The 16,402-nt window shown below is 42.0% G+C and overlaps 1 protein-coding gene across 18 annotated transcripts in view; it reads right to left on the bottom strand.

Annotated features, from left to right (window-relative positions):
- The window catches only part of DLGAP1 (DLG associated protein 1), an 866,993-nt gene that overhangs the window by 289,709 nt on the left and 560,882 nt on the right, over positions 1–16,402 (bottom strand). For all 18 annotated transcript variants that reach the window (XM_053571473.1, XM_053571476.1, XM_053571474.1 and 15 more), the window contains one exon: positions 13,346–13,560. In XM_053571473.1, coding sequence (XP_053427448.1) covers positions 13,346–13,560 — 215 coding nt within the window. The remainder of the gene's footprint in view (positions 1–13,345; positions 13,561–16,402) is intronic.

Genomic DNA, 16,402 nt, shown 5'->3' with positions numbered 1-16,402 from the left:
AATTTCATATGCAGTTGGTAAGCTGGATGTGTGCCGAGAGCTCTCAGCTCACTTGCTTTTTCTGGGAAAGAGAAGTGGTCCAAAGAACTAAAAGAAGGTTCTGAGCTGGAAGTTGAGAACAATGTCCAGATGGTGAAGCCAGGCCCCAGACTGTTCAGGGAAAAGTCTTCAGAGTTCCATGAGCCAGTGGGAGGAAAACAGTTTGGAGTGGAAAGTAGAAGGCTGGAGTTTAAGACTCAGGAACAAGCCCAGTCTCTCCCTTGTGAGGCTCATGACCATGATTTATCTGTACGCCGTACGTTACCATCAACTCTAAATTCCTTCTGAGACCATTGGGAGGATCAAATGAGATATACTGAAAACTCACAATAAACCCTTATTTATAATTATTTAATCTTACAAAAATAGGCTCAGAAGAAAATTAAAAATTGCTATTAGGATAGATGATTTTTTCTCCTCATTGCATTAATGTGGGTTCACAAATAATTTCTGAAGAGTGCTGTGTTGTGATTGTGATCATTGAAGAGGACCCTTCCCCAATTCTAAGAAAGACTAGTTAAAGACTAGTCAATGAAGCTGGTCTTTGATAGCCACCCCTCTCCTTCTCACCGAACAAGAAAGAACCGGGATTTCCCAGATGAACTGAGGGAAATATGCTAATGTTCCAAGTAGATGACAATACTAGGGACGGCTATATAGATATTTTTAACATGCTAATGTGTACCTGCCAGACTGAGCTCCCAGCCTCCAGGTGGGCTGGCAATGTGACATAGGGTTGAGGAGGAACAGAGAGCATTTCAGAGAAGCATAGACTCAGAAGCAGAGGGAGGGCGTAGAATCCGAGAGAAGAGATGCAGCGCAGGGATGCCGCACAGATGTTAGATGACAACTCAACTCAACAACTGCGGGCACAAGCTACTCAGGGAAGCTAGTGTTCCAGGCACCGTAGGCAGAGAGCGTTGTGTAATGGGGTGTTAGCATTTGTTCAGCATCTCCTGCAGGCAGACCCTGTGCTAAGTCCTTCACAAATGTTCCTTCAGATAGCATTGGAACCTCCTCTATGAGGAGACAGAGAAAATAGAAAAGCGTGTAAGAAGGATACAACTACCGTGAGAAGCATTAGCAGCGTGCTCAGGGCATTCCCAGGAAGCAGAAATAATGGCCAATAAGGAGAGGATACATGTGAGAGGAAGATTCAGAAGGATGGAGACTTTCTTCCAGTCTTCTCCCCCATTAGCTCATAGTTGCATTGTACTAGGAATCCTGGTACATCCTAGTGCCTAGTACATAGCAGGCAACCCGAACTAGCAATAGTGCTGATAGTAGCTACCACGTATGGGGCACTGCTAGGTGCTCTGCTGAGAGCTTCACATGTTACCTTCTTGAATCTTGACAATTACTCTTGAGGTAGGAAATATTACCACCCCCACAAAACTGATGGTTAAATAATTTTTCCACAGTAACACATCCAGAAGTGACAGGACTATTTTTTGAACCATGGTGATCTGGCTTAAAAGCCTGCACTCTTGAGCAATACAGTAGAACCTCCATAGCTGACCACCCCCTTAAATTGACCTAATTTTAAGACTGCACATGCACCATAAGTATATATCAGCACAGTAGGCCTAGTGCCTTATGTGGGCCACTTCCGTATGTTGACCTGTGTGTTACAGTCCTTTGGGTGGTCAAGTTATAGAGGTTCTACTGCAGTAAATCTTTGTCGAATGAATAAATTAATAGGAGAGGGCATTCTAGAGGTATAGGGTGTGGACTATCATAGATAAACAAGGGCCTCAAGGTATCACAACTACCATTCACCAAATATATCCAGGAATCCAATTTCTGGGCATATGATAGTACTGTACATCTCTCCCTCTTTGTGGTTATGTAGATGACTTTAGCAAAGAAATGTGAGTGAATGTGTTGTGTACCAGTCTAGGAAATGGCGCTCAATTCATCACGTTCCCTTCCTTGATTCAGTGATCATGGAAGCATCTGTTGGGATGGACCAGCTGTCATTTTGAGTATCTGAGTGACTACAATGAGCAGAACTGCCAGCTCATAATGGACACATATGGTGAGCAAGAAATAAAGTTTTGAAATGTGAGTCTTGTTTATTAACAGAGTATAACCTAAGCCTATCATAGCTAGAACATAAGTTGGTATCAGAAATGGGGTAGAAAGGAATGGGTGAGATTTCAGGTAGCCATGAAAAGGAAACAAAGCGAGTCTAGACATTCGTGGACTTACAGGTTTGAAGAAGCAACTGATTTCAATCCAATTTGTAAAGCATAAACCCTAGAAAACTTTTGAGTGATGAAAACACAATAACAACTACTCCTTGTGCCAAAGTTCAAAGCAAGGATTTGGACACCTCACCCCATTGGTCACATCTTTGAATGGATTCAGATGACTTAAGAGGAAGATGCAATTAGTTAAATCCTTTTGATTAGACAAAGTGATTCAGAGGAAAGCCGCTATTAAGTTTGGTACTCCTACTTAGCCTGACGAGCGGAGAGTATCTAAGATAGTGGCATGGGGGTGGGAAGGCAAAAAAACTGATGATTGTATCTAGAAGGGTTCTGTGAGTGTGACTGTCGGTACATGGAACTCACTGGAGTCAGCAGACAAGAGGCTGACTGCAGGTTGGAGAGTGCTGTGCTGCTGAGATGGGAAGACTTGGCAGCTGCAGGAGTCCTGCAATGTCTCCTGGGCTCTGAAGGAGCACATGTTCCCTGACATAGGCACAGACACGGTCAAGGGAGACAATACACATGGAAGACTCTCCCAGAACAGTGAGCTAGGAGACACGAGGGACAAGAGAAAAGAAGTTGCTGCCAGGAGCAGAATTATAGCCTTATAATTCTTATTATATTCCTGATCCCAGTGGGATCGCAGAATTCCTAAGGACTGAAAACTGCTGTTACCTCCCATCTTCTTCCTTCAGAATGAGAGTGTTTCTTGTGGACTTCTTGTTCTTTTTCCACCATCATATACTGGATAGGATATATTTGGTATGTGGGAGGCAATTTGTCTCCAAGACACAGCTGGGCCAGATGTAGGTATCATTGCACATCATTCTCTGTTGGACAAACTATGAGAAACCACCCAGGGACTGGAAACTTTGACGTTGATATTGTACCAGGATATGCTTTGGTTTCACCACCTCCCCTTGTTGATGGAGGGTCATAAATGTAATTTGCTTGCAGGACAACAAGTGAGCCAAATATTTTGTGTCCAGAAGGATAGACTTCCATAGTCATCAGCACTGCTTTGAGTGTCTGTGTCCTGGGCATGCGATAAGGGTGCCTTCCCTGACTTCCTTGAAGTTAGACATTGCTCTGTAATGAGCTTTTGCTAATGAAGCAGGAATGGAGGCAACCTGTCCCATGTACGAGCGGAAGCTTCACGAGCCAGTGTTCGATTTATTCTGTGCTCTTCCTGTACCTTGTGACTTTGGAACCATCTGTTGACACGGAGTATCCCCGGCCGGGCCCCTGGGTGACTATGTGAGCAGAGTTCCTGCTGACCTAAGACGGGCATGTGGTATGATCAAGAAATACATTTTTGTTGTTGGAAGCCTCTATCATTTTGTGGTTGTTTTTTACCACCTGCCCCCATCATTCCCAAGCCTGTCCTAACAGGCCGGAAGCCAGGAATGTAGATCCTCAGAACAATTAGCAGCTCAGTTAGGTGGAAGCAGAGAACACTGTGCTGGGACAGCAGGAAAAAGGATCTCAGAAAGGAGTCGTACTAGGAAACTTTTGAATGCTACTTGTTGAGGACTTTGCGCATAGACAAAATGGGACTCGGAGAGGATTTTTCAGTAACCTGGTAGAAAGTCTATGCAACACTGGAGCAGAGAGAGAATTAGGGGCGGCAAGACAAATGGCCCATTACATTTATCCAAGTGAGAAAAACTGGAGCCCTAAAGCTGGCAAAGGTGAGAGGTGAGCTGCAAAGTTTCAAAATTGTGTTTACAAAAAAGGGTAATTCCACTGATAGAAAGGAAAGCATCAGGAAGAGAGGTGATGTATTTAGAGCATACTGAATTATTTGGGTGCCTTGAAGTTTTATTTTCTTGAATACTTAGCTTGAAAAGATTGGGTCAACAGACATGACAAGAACGTGGTGCTGATCTTACGCTGAAGTCTTAGACACCTCAGGCTGGAAAACTCTTACAGAGGCATTCTGTCTGTCTCATTCAAGCAGAATTATCAAGGCTCTCAGAGAAATAGCACTGAGGTTGTTTTCAAAGATGCCCAGGAAAGTTTCTCTAAAAATTTCCAAATTAATTTATTCAATAATTAATAGTTTTCAGGTAGAAGTTCCTCCCTACAGCTAACCTAAATTCCTGGGGCTGCAGTTCTGATCTCATTTTCTCCTGTTTTATATATAGAGATGTTGATGGTTTTGCTACTTCACATGCATTCTTGGTAAAGATACATTTATTTAGGACTTATACACAACTTGCTTCCAAAAAGAATTAGAGGCAGCGGCTAATATGTCCGCCTAGGCTTCCTTTTAAAGAAGCTTTTCTCATTCCTGCGTAATGTCCTGCCATCTGGGTACAGGAAGAGGATTTCTTTAATGGTATAAAGCAAAAGTAAAGCTAATAACTTGAGTGATTTGCAAAACAACAACAAAAACAAAAAGAAAAACACAACCAAATGAAACAAGACAACCCTTCCTCGTGGCAAGGAGAGGAGAATTTTCTGACCAGAAAAAACATTCTGACCAAAACTATCCCCCGACTACCTCTAGCTGTTGAATTTTAAGTTTCTTTCCCCTCTGGAGCCTGCTTTTGCCGTTCTTAGACTCCAGCATGTGTATATGTGTATGTGTGTAGTGTGTGTACACAGAGAGATATTTTATCTCCAACTTGAACTCTGGAAATGCAGTCTTTAAAGCATTTAATAAATGTATTGAACCAAGGGAAAAGTGACTCACACGCTACTTAGAGGTATTGAGTAAATGTTTCTTGCGTGAATGAATGAGTGAGCACATGAATACAATTTCTGATTGTAGTTAGGCTGTAGTTAGGCTGTCTTTACCTGGGCGTCTGTACTTTGGCAGGTAACATAGACACTAAATTGAAGAAATGGCAGCCAGCAGATGGCCAAGACAATGGGATTTGAAGGCTCTTTACAAACAGAAGTCTTCTAGCAGTACAGTACAGTGGGTAGTGTCTTCGGTCAGAACTACCCTGTTTCCCCGTAAATAAGACATCCTCTGAAAATAAGACCTACTTACAGGAAAGATAAGATGTCCCCTGAAAATAAGACCTAGCGCATCTTTGGGAGCACACCTTAAAATAAGACACTGTCTTATTTTCGGGGGAACGGGGTACCAAATTTTCTAGAACTCTCAACGGAGGCGTCCCCTGACTCCCATCTCTGGTGTCCCAGGATACTGTTTATTCCACCCTGAGTAAGTGGCTGTCTAGAGTACAAGCCTGGTCTGAAGAAGGCGCTGGTCACACTGTAAGTCCCAGAGCAGGTCTGGGTCCGGCCACCCCCTCCTGCAGCTCTGCTGTTTTAACCATTGGTCCTTCTTTCCTTCCGTCACCTCAGGCCATGCCTGAGTCAAGACATCTCTTCAGGTCCTTCCCGTTTCTGCTGCATGTTTGCTGCTGACCCTTAACAGGTCAGAACTTACTTCACTATAGCCTTTGATAGCCCCTCAAATCCATTCTTATCCTTGCAATCTGCTTTCAGTGTCTTTTTCTCAGCCACCACTTCTCAGCTGTCCACACCCAGTTGATCTCCCTCTTCTCCATTTTTTTTTTTTTTTTTTGGAGACAGAGTCTCACTATGTTGCCCTGGGTACAGTTTGTGGCATCACAGCTCACAGCAACCTCCAACTCTTGGGTTTAAGCGATTCTCTTGCGTCAGCCTCCCAAGTAGCTGGGACTACAGGTGTCCACCACAATGCCCAGGTATTTTTTGGTTGTAGTTGTCATTGTTGTTTGGCAGGCCTAGGCTGGATTCGAACCTGTCAACTCTGGTGTATGCGGCTGGTACCCTAGCCACTGAGCTATAGGCGCCAAGCCACCTCTTCCCTCCCTTTTTTGAACTCCTTGAATTAGTTCATTATGGCGTGTTAGTAAGTTCAACATTCTATCCAGCTTTTTATCCTTTTTGCTTTCTATACCTGGGCTCAAATCCTAGCTTTGACATTTAGTTGATAGATAACCTTGGATAAGTTATTCAATCTCTCAGCCAAGCAGAGTCCTCATTTGCAAAGTGGTCAAAATCACAAGTGTAGAGATTTGATGACGAATTCAAAACCCTTTAGGGCTTAGTCAGGCACTCAGGACCTTGCCAAAATGTAATTATCTCACCTACTTTGAAAAAACATCTTCTTTGCTTCTCTCTGAAAAGTATCTGGACTTCCTTTCATTCACCTCCCCTAGAGACACACAAGTATTTCTCCCCACTCTGGAGTCATGATCGTTATAGGGACTATACAATCTGGTAAGCTGCCTTCCAAAATAGGCTTTTCTTTCTTTTTTTTTTTTTTTTTTTGGCCGGGGCTGGGTTTGAACCCACCACCTCCGGCATATGGGACCGGCGCCCTACTCCTTGAGCCACAGGCGCCACCCTTCTTTTTCTTTCTTTCTTTCTTTCTTTTTTTTTTTTTTTTTTGCAGTTTTTGGCCAGGGCCAGGTTTGAATCCACCATCTCCCGTATATGGGGCCAGCGCCCTACTCCTTTGAGCTACAGGCACTGCCCCTAAAATAGGCTTTTCTAAAGAGTAATTATACAGCGAGAGACCAGGATGGAACACAGTATAATACTCATACTTGCCCACGTCACTTGAAGAGGGCAAGCAGAGTCCAATGAAGCACTAAAGTTTTCTTTTTTAAGCTGGGCAGAGTGATCAGAGACTGATGTAATTGGCAATGTCTTGTCTCATACTACTTTCGTATTTTAAAATTTTTTAGTCAGGATTATTTGTCTATGAGCAAGAACGACTTCCCCCTTTTAAGCTTTTTTCATTTCTTATTATTTTGGGAAATGTGTGTGTGTGAGTGGGTGAGTTAGAAGGATAGGGGACAATAGAAGAAAGTATTATGGCTCGGGAAGAGTGGAAACTAGCCCGAGTTTACATCACTGAGGACGTAAGTTGACCATTTTGTAGTGATAGGTTGTGTTATTCTGTTCTCCCTATCGTTGTCCAGAGCATCTGACATTACATGTGATGAGGACACTGAGGCACAGGTAGGAGAGGAACCAAGAAGCATTTGGGAAAAACAGACACCAAAGGAAAACAGACATGTCATGCTACTTAGCACCAAGATGGGACGGTGTGAATTGCTATTTTCTTAAATATGGTCCCCATCTTGGGGAAAAACCAGCGATGCTCCTGTCTTCACTCCCACTTCTCTCTTTCTCTGGGAAGAAAGGGAACATGAGGAACAGTATGTGGGTAGGAGGGGCATGTGGAATACGAGGAACAGGCAGAGGACACAGTGTGTCTGGAGGGTGAAAAAGAAAGAAACTTACACGAAGGAAAAAATAAAAGGGACTCCAGCAGGAAGCTATTGTTTGGGATTCCTTATGTGGAATTGATTCATTTTAAATCTTCAGAAGTAAAGCTGATGGAGGACACTGCATCTGCCTCTTCTCCCAGCTTACTTTCTTCAGCAATACTACATCCTCTTGTCTTTCAACTGTGAACCACCAGCTCTAATGAGTGTTCCTAAAATCACACCATGAGGGCTGTCGAAAGGTTTGCTGAGACCTGTGAGGTGGCCTAATGATAGCATCTGTGGACACTGCCATCTAAGTTGTGATGCCAGAGGTGTCTGGCTCAGTCTGTACTCAAAGGGAAAGATGCTGGGCCCATCAATGCCAGGATCTGCTAATGCTGTCTGCCACGGCCCTGCATCTGGAGAAAGGGAGTTCTGGGAGAGGCCCTGAGTGGTGCCATCATGCTAAGAGCTGGAGACTATCATCTATAAGGAGGTTCAGAGACATTAATCCAGCTGCCAAAAGCCACGCAGCTATTTAGTATTTCTTCAATTTGTCTAAAACAAACCAAAAAGAAAAAAGGAAGAAAAAATGTTTCAGGGCCAAGGGAAAAAATGAAGATTAAGAAAATTAACAAACTTCATAATGAAAAACTATCTGCCTTCAAGGCATTTAGATTGAAAAATAAACCTCCCTGAAGGCTTTGGTTGGACATTTTATCAAAATTGCTAGGAGCTCTGACTGGCCCTCTTGGAAATGCCTGAGGCCCTTCTCTCCCCAATTGCAGAGGTGTTTCAACACCTATAATGTTGAAATTATAATTTTTTTTTTGAGACATTGTCTCACTATGTCACCCTCGGTAGAGTGCTGTGGCATCACAGCTCACAGCAACCTCAAACTCTTGGGTTTAAGTGATTTTCTTGCCTCAGCCTAATAAGTAGCTGGGACTACAGGCGTCTGCCACAACACCCGGCTATTTTTATTGTTGTGGCAGTTGTCACTGTTGTTTTAGCTGGCCTGGGCCAGGTTCGAATCCACCAGTCTTGGTATATGTGGCTGGTGCCCTACCCACTGAGATACAGGCTCCACCTTAACACCTATAATCATAAAGAACAACTATTTTTTTTAGGGGAAAACTTTTCTTAGTACCCGAACGAAGGGATAAAGAAGTCCTGAAGACATTTAAAGGTGTTATTTGCCAAGGATTAACAGACATTTGAATTTAACTTTAGAATCTCTTAAAAGACATCACTTAATATCATTAAAAATTTTTCTTTCCATAGCATACTGAATAAAAGTCTAAGATGGGATTTGGACATGGTTCTAACTAATCGTGGTAGCAGGCAGTAGTCTCAGTTTCTAAATAAATAGCATGTTATAGCAAATCCAAGTAAAAGACTTACATTCTTTGTCAGAGCCAAGCTATTGGCCCCCAAATCTCTCCCCTACTTGCATAAAAATTTACCATGAAACATTTGGAAACTCTTTTTGAAAATACTAATATTTTTGGGTGATATGCTATTTCAAATTCTTTGTTGTCTAATAAGCAAGGAAGAAGGAAAAGCTGGTGATGACATGAAGAGATTTGTTAATAGCTGTGGAATGAGAGAAGATAATGACGGGGTAATAGTTTTCAGAGAGTCGCTACAGGAGGAGTTTTGTAGGCACAAAGATGGGCCTTATTGTCTCAAGACTACTCCTGACACCAGAATGTTCAAGTGACCTTAGGCCTTGTCTATCTGAAGTCCCAATACCTAACTAACATTAAGTAGCAGATGAAAACCACCCACACAAATAAACCCTCCAGATGCCTTTGGAAAATAGAAAATGGAAGAGAAAAAAGAAAAACAATGTAGGAAAGTGTAGGAGTGCCTTCTCTCCAACATTTCTGAGATAAGATGGGAGTTGAAAACCTTCAACAAAATGCTGCCCCCATCTTACTTGACTAATTTTAGTTATCTTGGTTCATGGCTATGATTCATCCCTAAAGCTGTGAATTGCTGAGGAGGAAGAAGGAAAAAAAATTGACTTAAATGTCAAAGAAGTAGGAACATAAATATAGTTTTCTTTTTTTGAGGAACTAGAATTCCAGGATATGGGGATCTTTTTTCTCATGAGGGACTGAATGCTTCAAACTTCTAGAAAAATAATGATCTCCAGTCAAAACATCATCAAGGGATAAAAGACAGAATTGATTATGAGTCACATCGTGTCTGAATCTTTGCTCCATAGTGTATTTCCTTAAATCTGGTTAAACTAGAGATCACTAATAATCATTTGTGGTTGAAGATGATGAAGACGTAATATGTAGATGGCGATGATAAAATGGAACCCATAAAATACATGTGGGAGAAATGAAAGGAGGTTAGTAGAGCTATGAGAAATAATTCCGGGGAATGGGATCGTAGCACAGGGGACAAAGACATGGTGGTCAGATATTTTTTTCCCTGCTAAGGAAGAGGGGATGATAGAGATGGTTTGGTAAAACTTAAGGAAAGAAAAATCAGTACAGTGGGGCTAGTACTGATTCAACCTAGTAGGTGTCCCCTAGTCCCTTGGGTACCAATTGGATTTCCACAAGCATCAGGGAAGACACCGGCAGTCACTAACCTACACTCCGCTCAGTACCTTCTACCGTCAGCCTCGCGACTGTCTGTATGTTTGCCTCTTTCTGCCCTTAGAACTACTGAGCAGTAAAGGAAATATATGATTGTTGTAGAAACATGATTCAGGTCATTAGAGGAAGATAATATTGTGTAGAAGATAAAAGAGAAAGAAAGAGTTCCCATGACTTGGAGGGATTCTCCACACCCGGGAAGCTACCAGAGTAGCCCCTAGGCACAATTGTGAATGTTGATTTTACCCTCTCTCACTGCGCTCAGCCTCCCTCAGGGCACTCTCCTCATCTCTGCTCTCTTCTGTTCTCCTCACACCTGGGCAGTGCTGTGAACAGCAGTGATCACTGTACCACAAGATTTCCGTACCAATGAACAGCAGTGATCACTGTACCACAAGATCCCTGTACCAGTGAATAGCAGTGATCACTGTACCGCAAGTACACTGTACCCATGAACAGCAGTGATCACAGCACTGCATCACCCAAGACTCACAGTGTCATTCAGTGACCCAGTGAGTGTGTCCTGATGACAACCTCACATGAGGGATACTCATGAGGTAGAGGGGCCTGCAGGGGCAAGGTGTAAGTGACTTTCTTACCCATTGCATTCCTTTTTTTTGCGTCTTCTGGAAGATGCAGATTAACATCGCAGCTGTGACTAACTTTTATTGTTTTTAGTGGAGTGGTATTTTAAGGCTCAAGGCAGATGTTTGTCAAAAGGGTCCTTGCTGCCCTCATTGTATACCACCTTGGCTGGCTGCCTTTATTCCAAATCTAGTTCTTTTCAGATGAGTATATCGTAGGACCTCCATAGCTGACCACCTCCCTACACTGACCACCTCCTTAAGTTGAGCTAATTTTCATAGATAAGATGTCCACCACATGTACATATCAGTACAGTGGGGCTAGTTCCTTATGTTGACCACCTCCCTATGTTGACCACTTTTTTACAGTCCCTCGGTTGGTCAACTTGTAGTGGTTCTACAGTATTTAATTTTCTGAGCCTCCATGATGTATGCTAAAGTGCCATGAAGCCCTGTTTCTACTTCTTATTTCCATGACCAACTTTCACCTTGCATGGCAGTGTTGTGAGTTGAACTGTGCTCCCAAAATAGACACAATGAAGTCCTAACTAACTCCAAGTGTCAGTGAATGTGACCTTATTTGGAGATAGGGTCTTTGCATATTTAATCAAGTTTATGTGAAGCCATCAGGGAGGCCCTAATCCATATGACTGGCATCCTAAGAAGACAGCCATGAACAGACATAGGAAAGCACCACACAACAATAGAGATTAACTGGAGTGCTGTGGCTGCAAGCCAAGGAATGTCGAGCAAGTCGGCCACAACACAAGGAAGAATGATCCTCTGCAGGTTTCAGGGGAGCAGGGCCCCACTGACACCTTGATTTCAGACTTCCAGCTTCCTGAACTGCAAAGCAATAAATTTCTATTGTTTCAAGCCACCAAGTTTGTGGTACATTGTTAGGACAGTCCTAAGAAATTAAAACTTACAATAATAAAGGCAAAGGAAAGAAAGAAGGACTTTCTTTCTTGGGTTGGTTTACTAATGTATTAGTATTAATTTTTGATTAAATTGATCCACAGTGGTTTTACATAATTCTTTGAAAAGGAATTCACAAAGGGAATAACCCTGTTCAGTTCTTTAAAATATAAAATATACTTTGCTACTTAAATAAATCCCCAGCACAGAATTGTCAGCTATTTTTCAGTGTTCTTGATTAACAGCCTGGTGTGTTTTCCTGAACTCAACTGCTTTGGTCTTTTTGGTTTTAATTGTCTTTGTCTTTTAACATTTTATTTTGTATATAGGCTTGGCGCCCATAGCACAGTGATTACAGCACTAGACACATACGCCGAGGGTGGCATGTTCGAACCTGACCCAGGCCAGCTAAACAACAATGACAAGTGTGACAAAAAAATAGCCAGACGTTGTGGTGGGCGCCTGTAGTCCCAGCTCCTTGGGAGGCTGAGGCAAGAGAATCGCTTAAGCGCAAGAGTTGGAGGTTGCTGTGAGCTGTGCTGTCATGGCACTCTACCGAGGGCAACATAGTGAGACTCTCAAAATATATATATGTATATAAATAGATAATGTAAATGCAGGAACAGTAATATACATTTTATCAAAATATGGAATCAAAGGCTCTTAAAATATTATCTATAACACTAATATTTTTCAGGTCCAAATGTAATGCTGTCTGGATCCATGTTCTAAGGCCCTGATTTACTCTCTATAAACAGTATTAAAAATTAAATCAGGTCTTGCTTAAAATAAACAATTTTAGTAGCTTCCCTTGTAATGCCATTCTCTGTCTTCAAATAGCGTAAGTGGACATAGGTCTCCAGTCACGTGCTGTATAACAATGCTCCCATCAATGAGGAACTGCATGGACGGTGATAGTCCATAAGATTATACTGGAGCTGAAAAATTCCTTCTCTATGTTGAGATATGTTTATTTTATTTCATTTTACTTTTAGCTGGCCTTTCTGTGTCAGAGATATATTTGGATACACAAATACTTATGATTGTGTAAGTATTTGTGATAGATTTAGATACACAAATACTTTTGATGCTGCACCATCAAGGTTGTGTAAGTATGATCAGTGGTGCCCCCATGACAATGGAATTGCCTAATGACACATTTCTCAGAATGTGTCGTCATTGCTGGGTGAACTGTATTTATATCACATTTTTCAAAACAAATAAGAAAAACCATTTTTAAGGTCTTGCAAATTATAATATGTATCAAGTGCTCAAATTTAAAAATGTGTATTAAGAACATTCACACATCACCTCATTTTCAAACATAGCCATATCCTATAAGCTTCTCCAAGACAGTTTCCTCTATAATGCTACTCAGTGACCTGAAACATTCAAGGATCTTTTAAGAGCGCTCTTGCATATTTAGTGGCTGAACAAATATCCAAGAATTGGGACACATGGATGTTCTTGTTGGCTTGAAATGTTAATTCTTTCAGAAGTCATTCTGGATTGTTCCAAACCCTTCTTACTGGAAGTGGGGGGATTCACCTCATGATGGGTGCAGAGCACATGTGGGCTCCCCCTCTTTGAAGGCATTGGGGTATACACGTCAGAGCCAATGTCAAAATCAATTGGCCATTCAGGGTGTCACACTGCCCCATCTGTAGGATGTTTTCTGCCCCACATAGTCTAGGAGTCAGACCATCAGATCCTAATGCAAGGAGCTGGATCACAGGGTTGGGACTACTTACTTGAGTGTGGTGAGTTCTGTAAGGGATGGCTGAGTAGCCTTGAGATAGCTTTCTCTTCGTGCAGCGACTTTGGGAGAAGGCTTGGGACTCGTGTCTGAGTCACCACTGTCTTCATCCCCCATAGCCTTGATATAGCTGCCACTCCGCATTCTTCGGCATGGAATTTCATCGTCTTTACCTCGAGGGGTGTACCCTGACCATTCGTCTTGAGGAACCTATTCAGATAAAAAATAGATAATTCACTTTTTATAAAATCCAACTTTTTCTTTAGTTCTTTTTTTGTTATGACCCTGCCTATGTATAATATAGATACTTATCCAAAACATTAGATGTTAACCTTTCAATACATGTTTTAAAGTAATAGGCTTGAAAATATTTTAAACACATGCATTCTGTGTCTCAATCTTTAGAATAAACTCTGGGTTAGGAAAAATGAATACCATTCCCTCTGATTCATTTTTACTTGGTTTTCTCAAGCTGAGAACAGTTGAGTCGGGCATTAAGGTTGTCACTGGAAATGAGAGCAGTTTTATTTGAGGTTTTTGGTGATTGTTTTTCATTTAAGGTTGGTCACTGAAGGTTCAGGAATGGTTTCTGATTGATCTACATGAGTGGTTCTCAACCTTCCTAACACTGCGACCCTTTAATACAGTTCCTGTGGGTTGCGACCCACAGGCTGAGAACCGCTGATCTATACCAGACCTCTCTTTCTACCTTCATCTTCTCATATCCAGCCTCCCTTCTTCCTCAGCCAGTTCTAGCCCAGCTGCATTCACTTCCCAGGCACGTATTCTTTGTGAACCCCTCTTAATTTGAATTCAGCTTCCCCAGATCTGCTTAAAAATCAGTCAGCATTTTCAGTGATCTCCTCAGGAAAGCTAATGGCATTTTCTTAACTTTTACTTTTTGCCTCTACACTCACACATGCACACACTTAGAATTGCATCTCCTGTGAGTGTCTCCCCGTTTGGCTCTCTGGCTGCTCTACTGAGCTGGTGCCGCTCCGACGTCTGAATGGTGCTTTTCCTCTTGCTCCCCGGGATTCTACCCAAATTGTCAGTGCCCTGCCCTTTTCTCTTTCCACAATCATTTCTCGTGAGTTTGGCGGGACGTTGCCCTGCCCTTCAGAAGGCGTCTTTTAAAAAAAAATGTAATTAATTATTAATTAGTTTTTAATGAAATCACAGCTGTGTACATTAATGCAGTCGTGGGGTACAATGTGCTGATTTTATAGATACAATTTGGAATATTTGCATCTAACTGGATAACATAGCCTTCATGGTATTTTCTTAGTTATTGTGCTAAGACATTTATATTCTACAGTTAGTAAATTTCACATGTACCCTTGTCAGATGCACCGTAGGGCGTCCATATTATGACTTTTTCTCTTCCCTTCCTCCCAGATTTTCCACTTCAATATGAACTCAATCTAAGATTTCACCCCTTCCCCGTTTGGTGAAAGAAGTGTATAATCACCAGTCTTTTCATCCATCAAGAAGTAGCAAACAGCCTGCAGAGCACAGAGCACAGCCCAGGGCCGAATTAAGAGAGACCCCTAAGGGGGAGGCTGGTTCTTGCCCTCGATCTGCTTATAACAGAGATGAGAAGACAAAGCATAAATAAATTTAGGAATAGTTCCGAATTAACATGTAAGTTTAAGAGGTGGTGTGGTAAATGTACCAAAGAGACATTAGGAACAGGAGGTATCGGTAATGGTGAAGACGAAGGGGTATCTGGGAAGGGCTCCAGGAATTGGCCAGGTTTGCGATGAGAAGATAAAAAAGTATTTAATATTTCTTTTTTTTTTTTTTTTTGGCCAGGGCTGGGTTTGAACCCGCCACCTCTGGCATATGGGACGGGCGCCCTGCTCCTTGAGCCACAGGCGCCGCCCAGTATTTAATATTTCGATGCTATTTACTGGTTATCCATGAAAATAATAGAGTGCTTAATGATTTATTTTTTTAATTTTTATTTATTTATTTTTGAGACAGAGTCTCACTATGTCACCCTCCATAGAGTGCTTTGGTGTCACAGCTCACAGCAACCTCAAACTCTTGGGCTCAAGAGATTCTCTTGCCTCAGCCTCCCAAGTAGCTGGGACTATAGGCATCCACCACAATGCCCAGCTACTTTTTGGTTATCGTTGTCATTGTTGTTTGGGAGGCCCCGGGCCAGGTTCGAACGTGCCAGCCTCAGTGTATGTGGCCATCACCCTGAGGTACAGGCGCTGAGCCTATAGTACTTAATTATTAACATTTAACTATGCTACACAATTTGAGTACAGGACCTTATTTCATTGAATCAATAATGTGTGCACTATTTCGGGGTTTTTCATATAAGAAGCATGATCTCAGAGAGGTTAAGGAGCTCGCCCAAGGACACACAGCTAGGACGTGGCAGCACTGGAGTTCGAAGTATTTTGGTTTGACTTCTAGGATCAGAATTGTATTCATCTAAATTTTATGATTAATAATATAGGATTTTGAAAGTGAAGTGTTAGGAAAATTGTCCCAAATGACACATAACATGTATTAGACATAGATTTCTAAAGATTACAGGTTGCAGGAAGTGAGTAGAGATGTGCTAGTGAAAATAAAAGCACAATTATTTCCTTCTTAAATTATTAATTTACCTGTATAATTTGTAAAAAGTTTATATCTAGAAACATCGGACTGAAGCACCGAAAACAGCAGTTGATAGGTTCTAATTCTGGGAAGTACTAACCAAGATGAAACTTCATGCTGTTAGCACGTTATTTCATTTAATGCGTTCTTGTACTGTGGGTCCCGTGTGCAGGCACTGTTCTCAGTGTTTTATATATGTTAGTCCATTTCATCCACTTAGCTGGGGGGTGGTATTATTATTATCATCCCCATGTTAAAATGAGGAAGCTACGGCCATGAAACTTGCCCCCCAGCGTTACGGCGGGGAAGGGCTAGGGTTTCCACAGGTTTCCCTTTCTGGGGCCTGGTACTATTTCCCGCTGCCTGTCTTTCTGGGCTGTGTTTTGTGGCATCTGCAGAACTGCACAATTATAGTTCATGACATATTTTTAAT

Source organism: Nycticebus coucang, chromosome 19, assembly GCF_027406575.1.
Source record: "Nycticebus coucang isolate mNycCou1 chromosome 19, mNycCou1.pri, whole genome shotgun sequence".
Classification (NCBI taxonomy): domain Eukaryota; kingdom Metazoa; phylum Chordata; class Mammalia; order Primates; family Lorisidae; genus Nycticebus; species Nycticebus coucang.
This window is presented reverse-complemented; position numbering and strand designations above follow the sequence as displayed.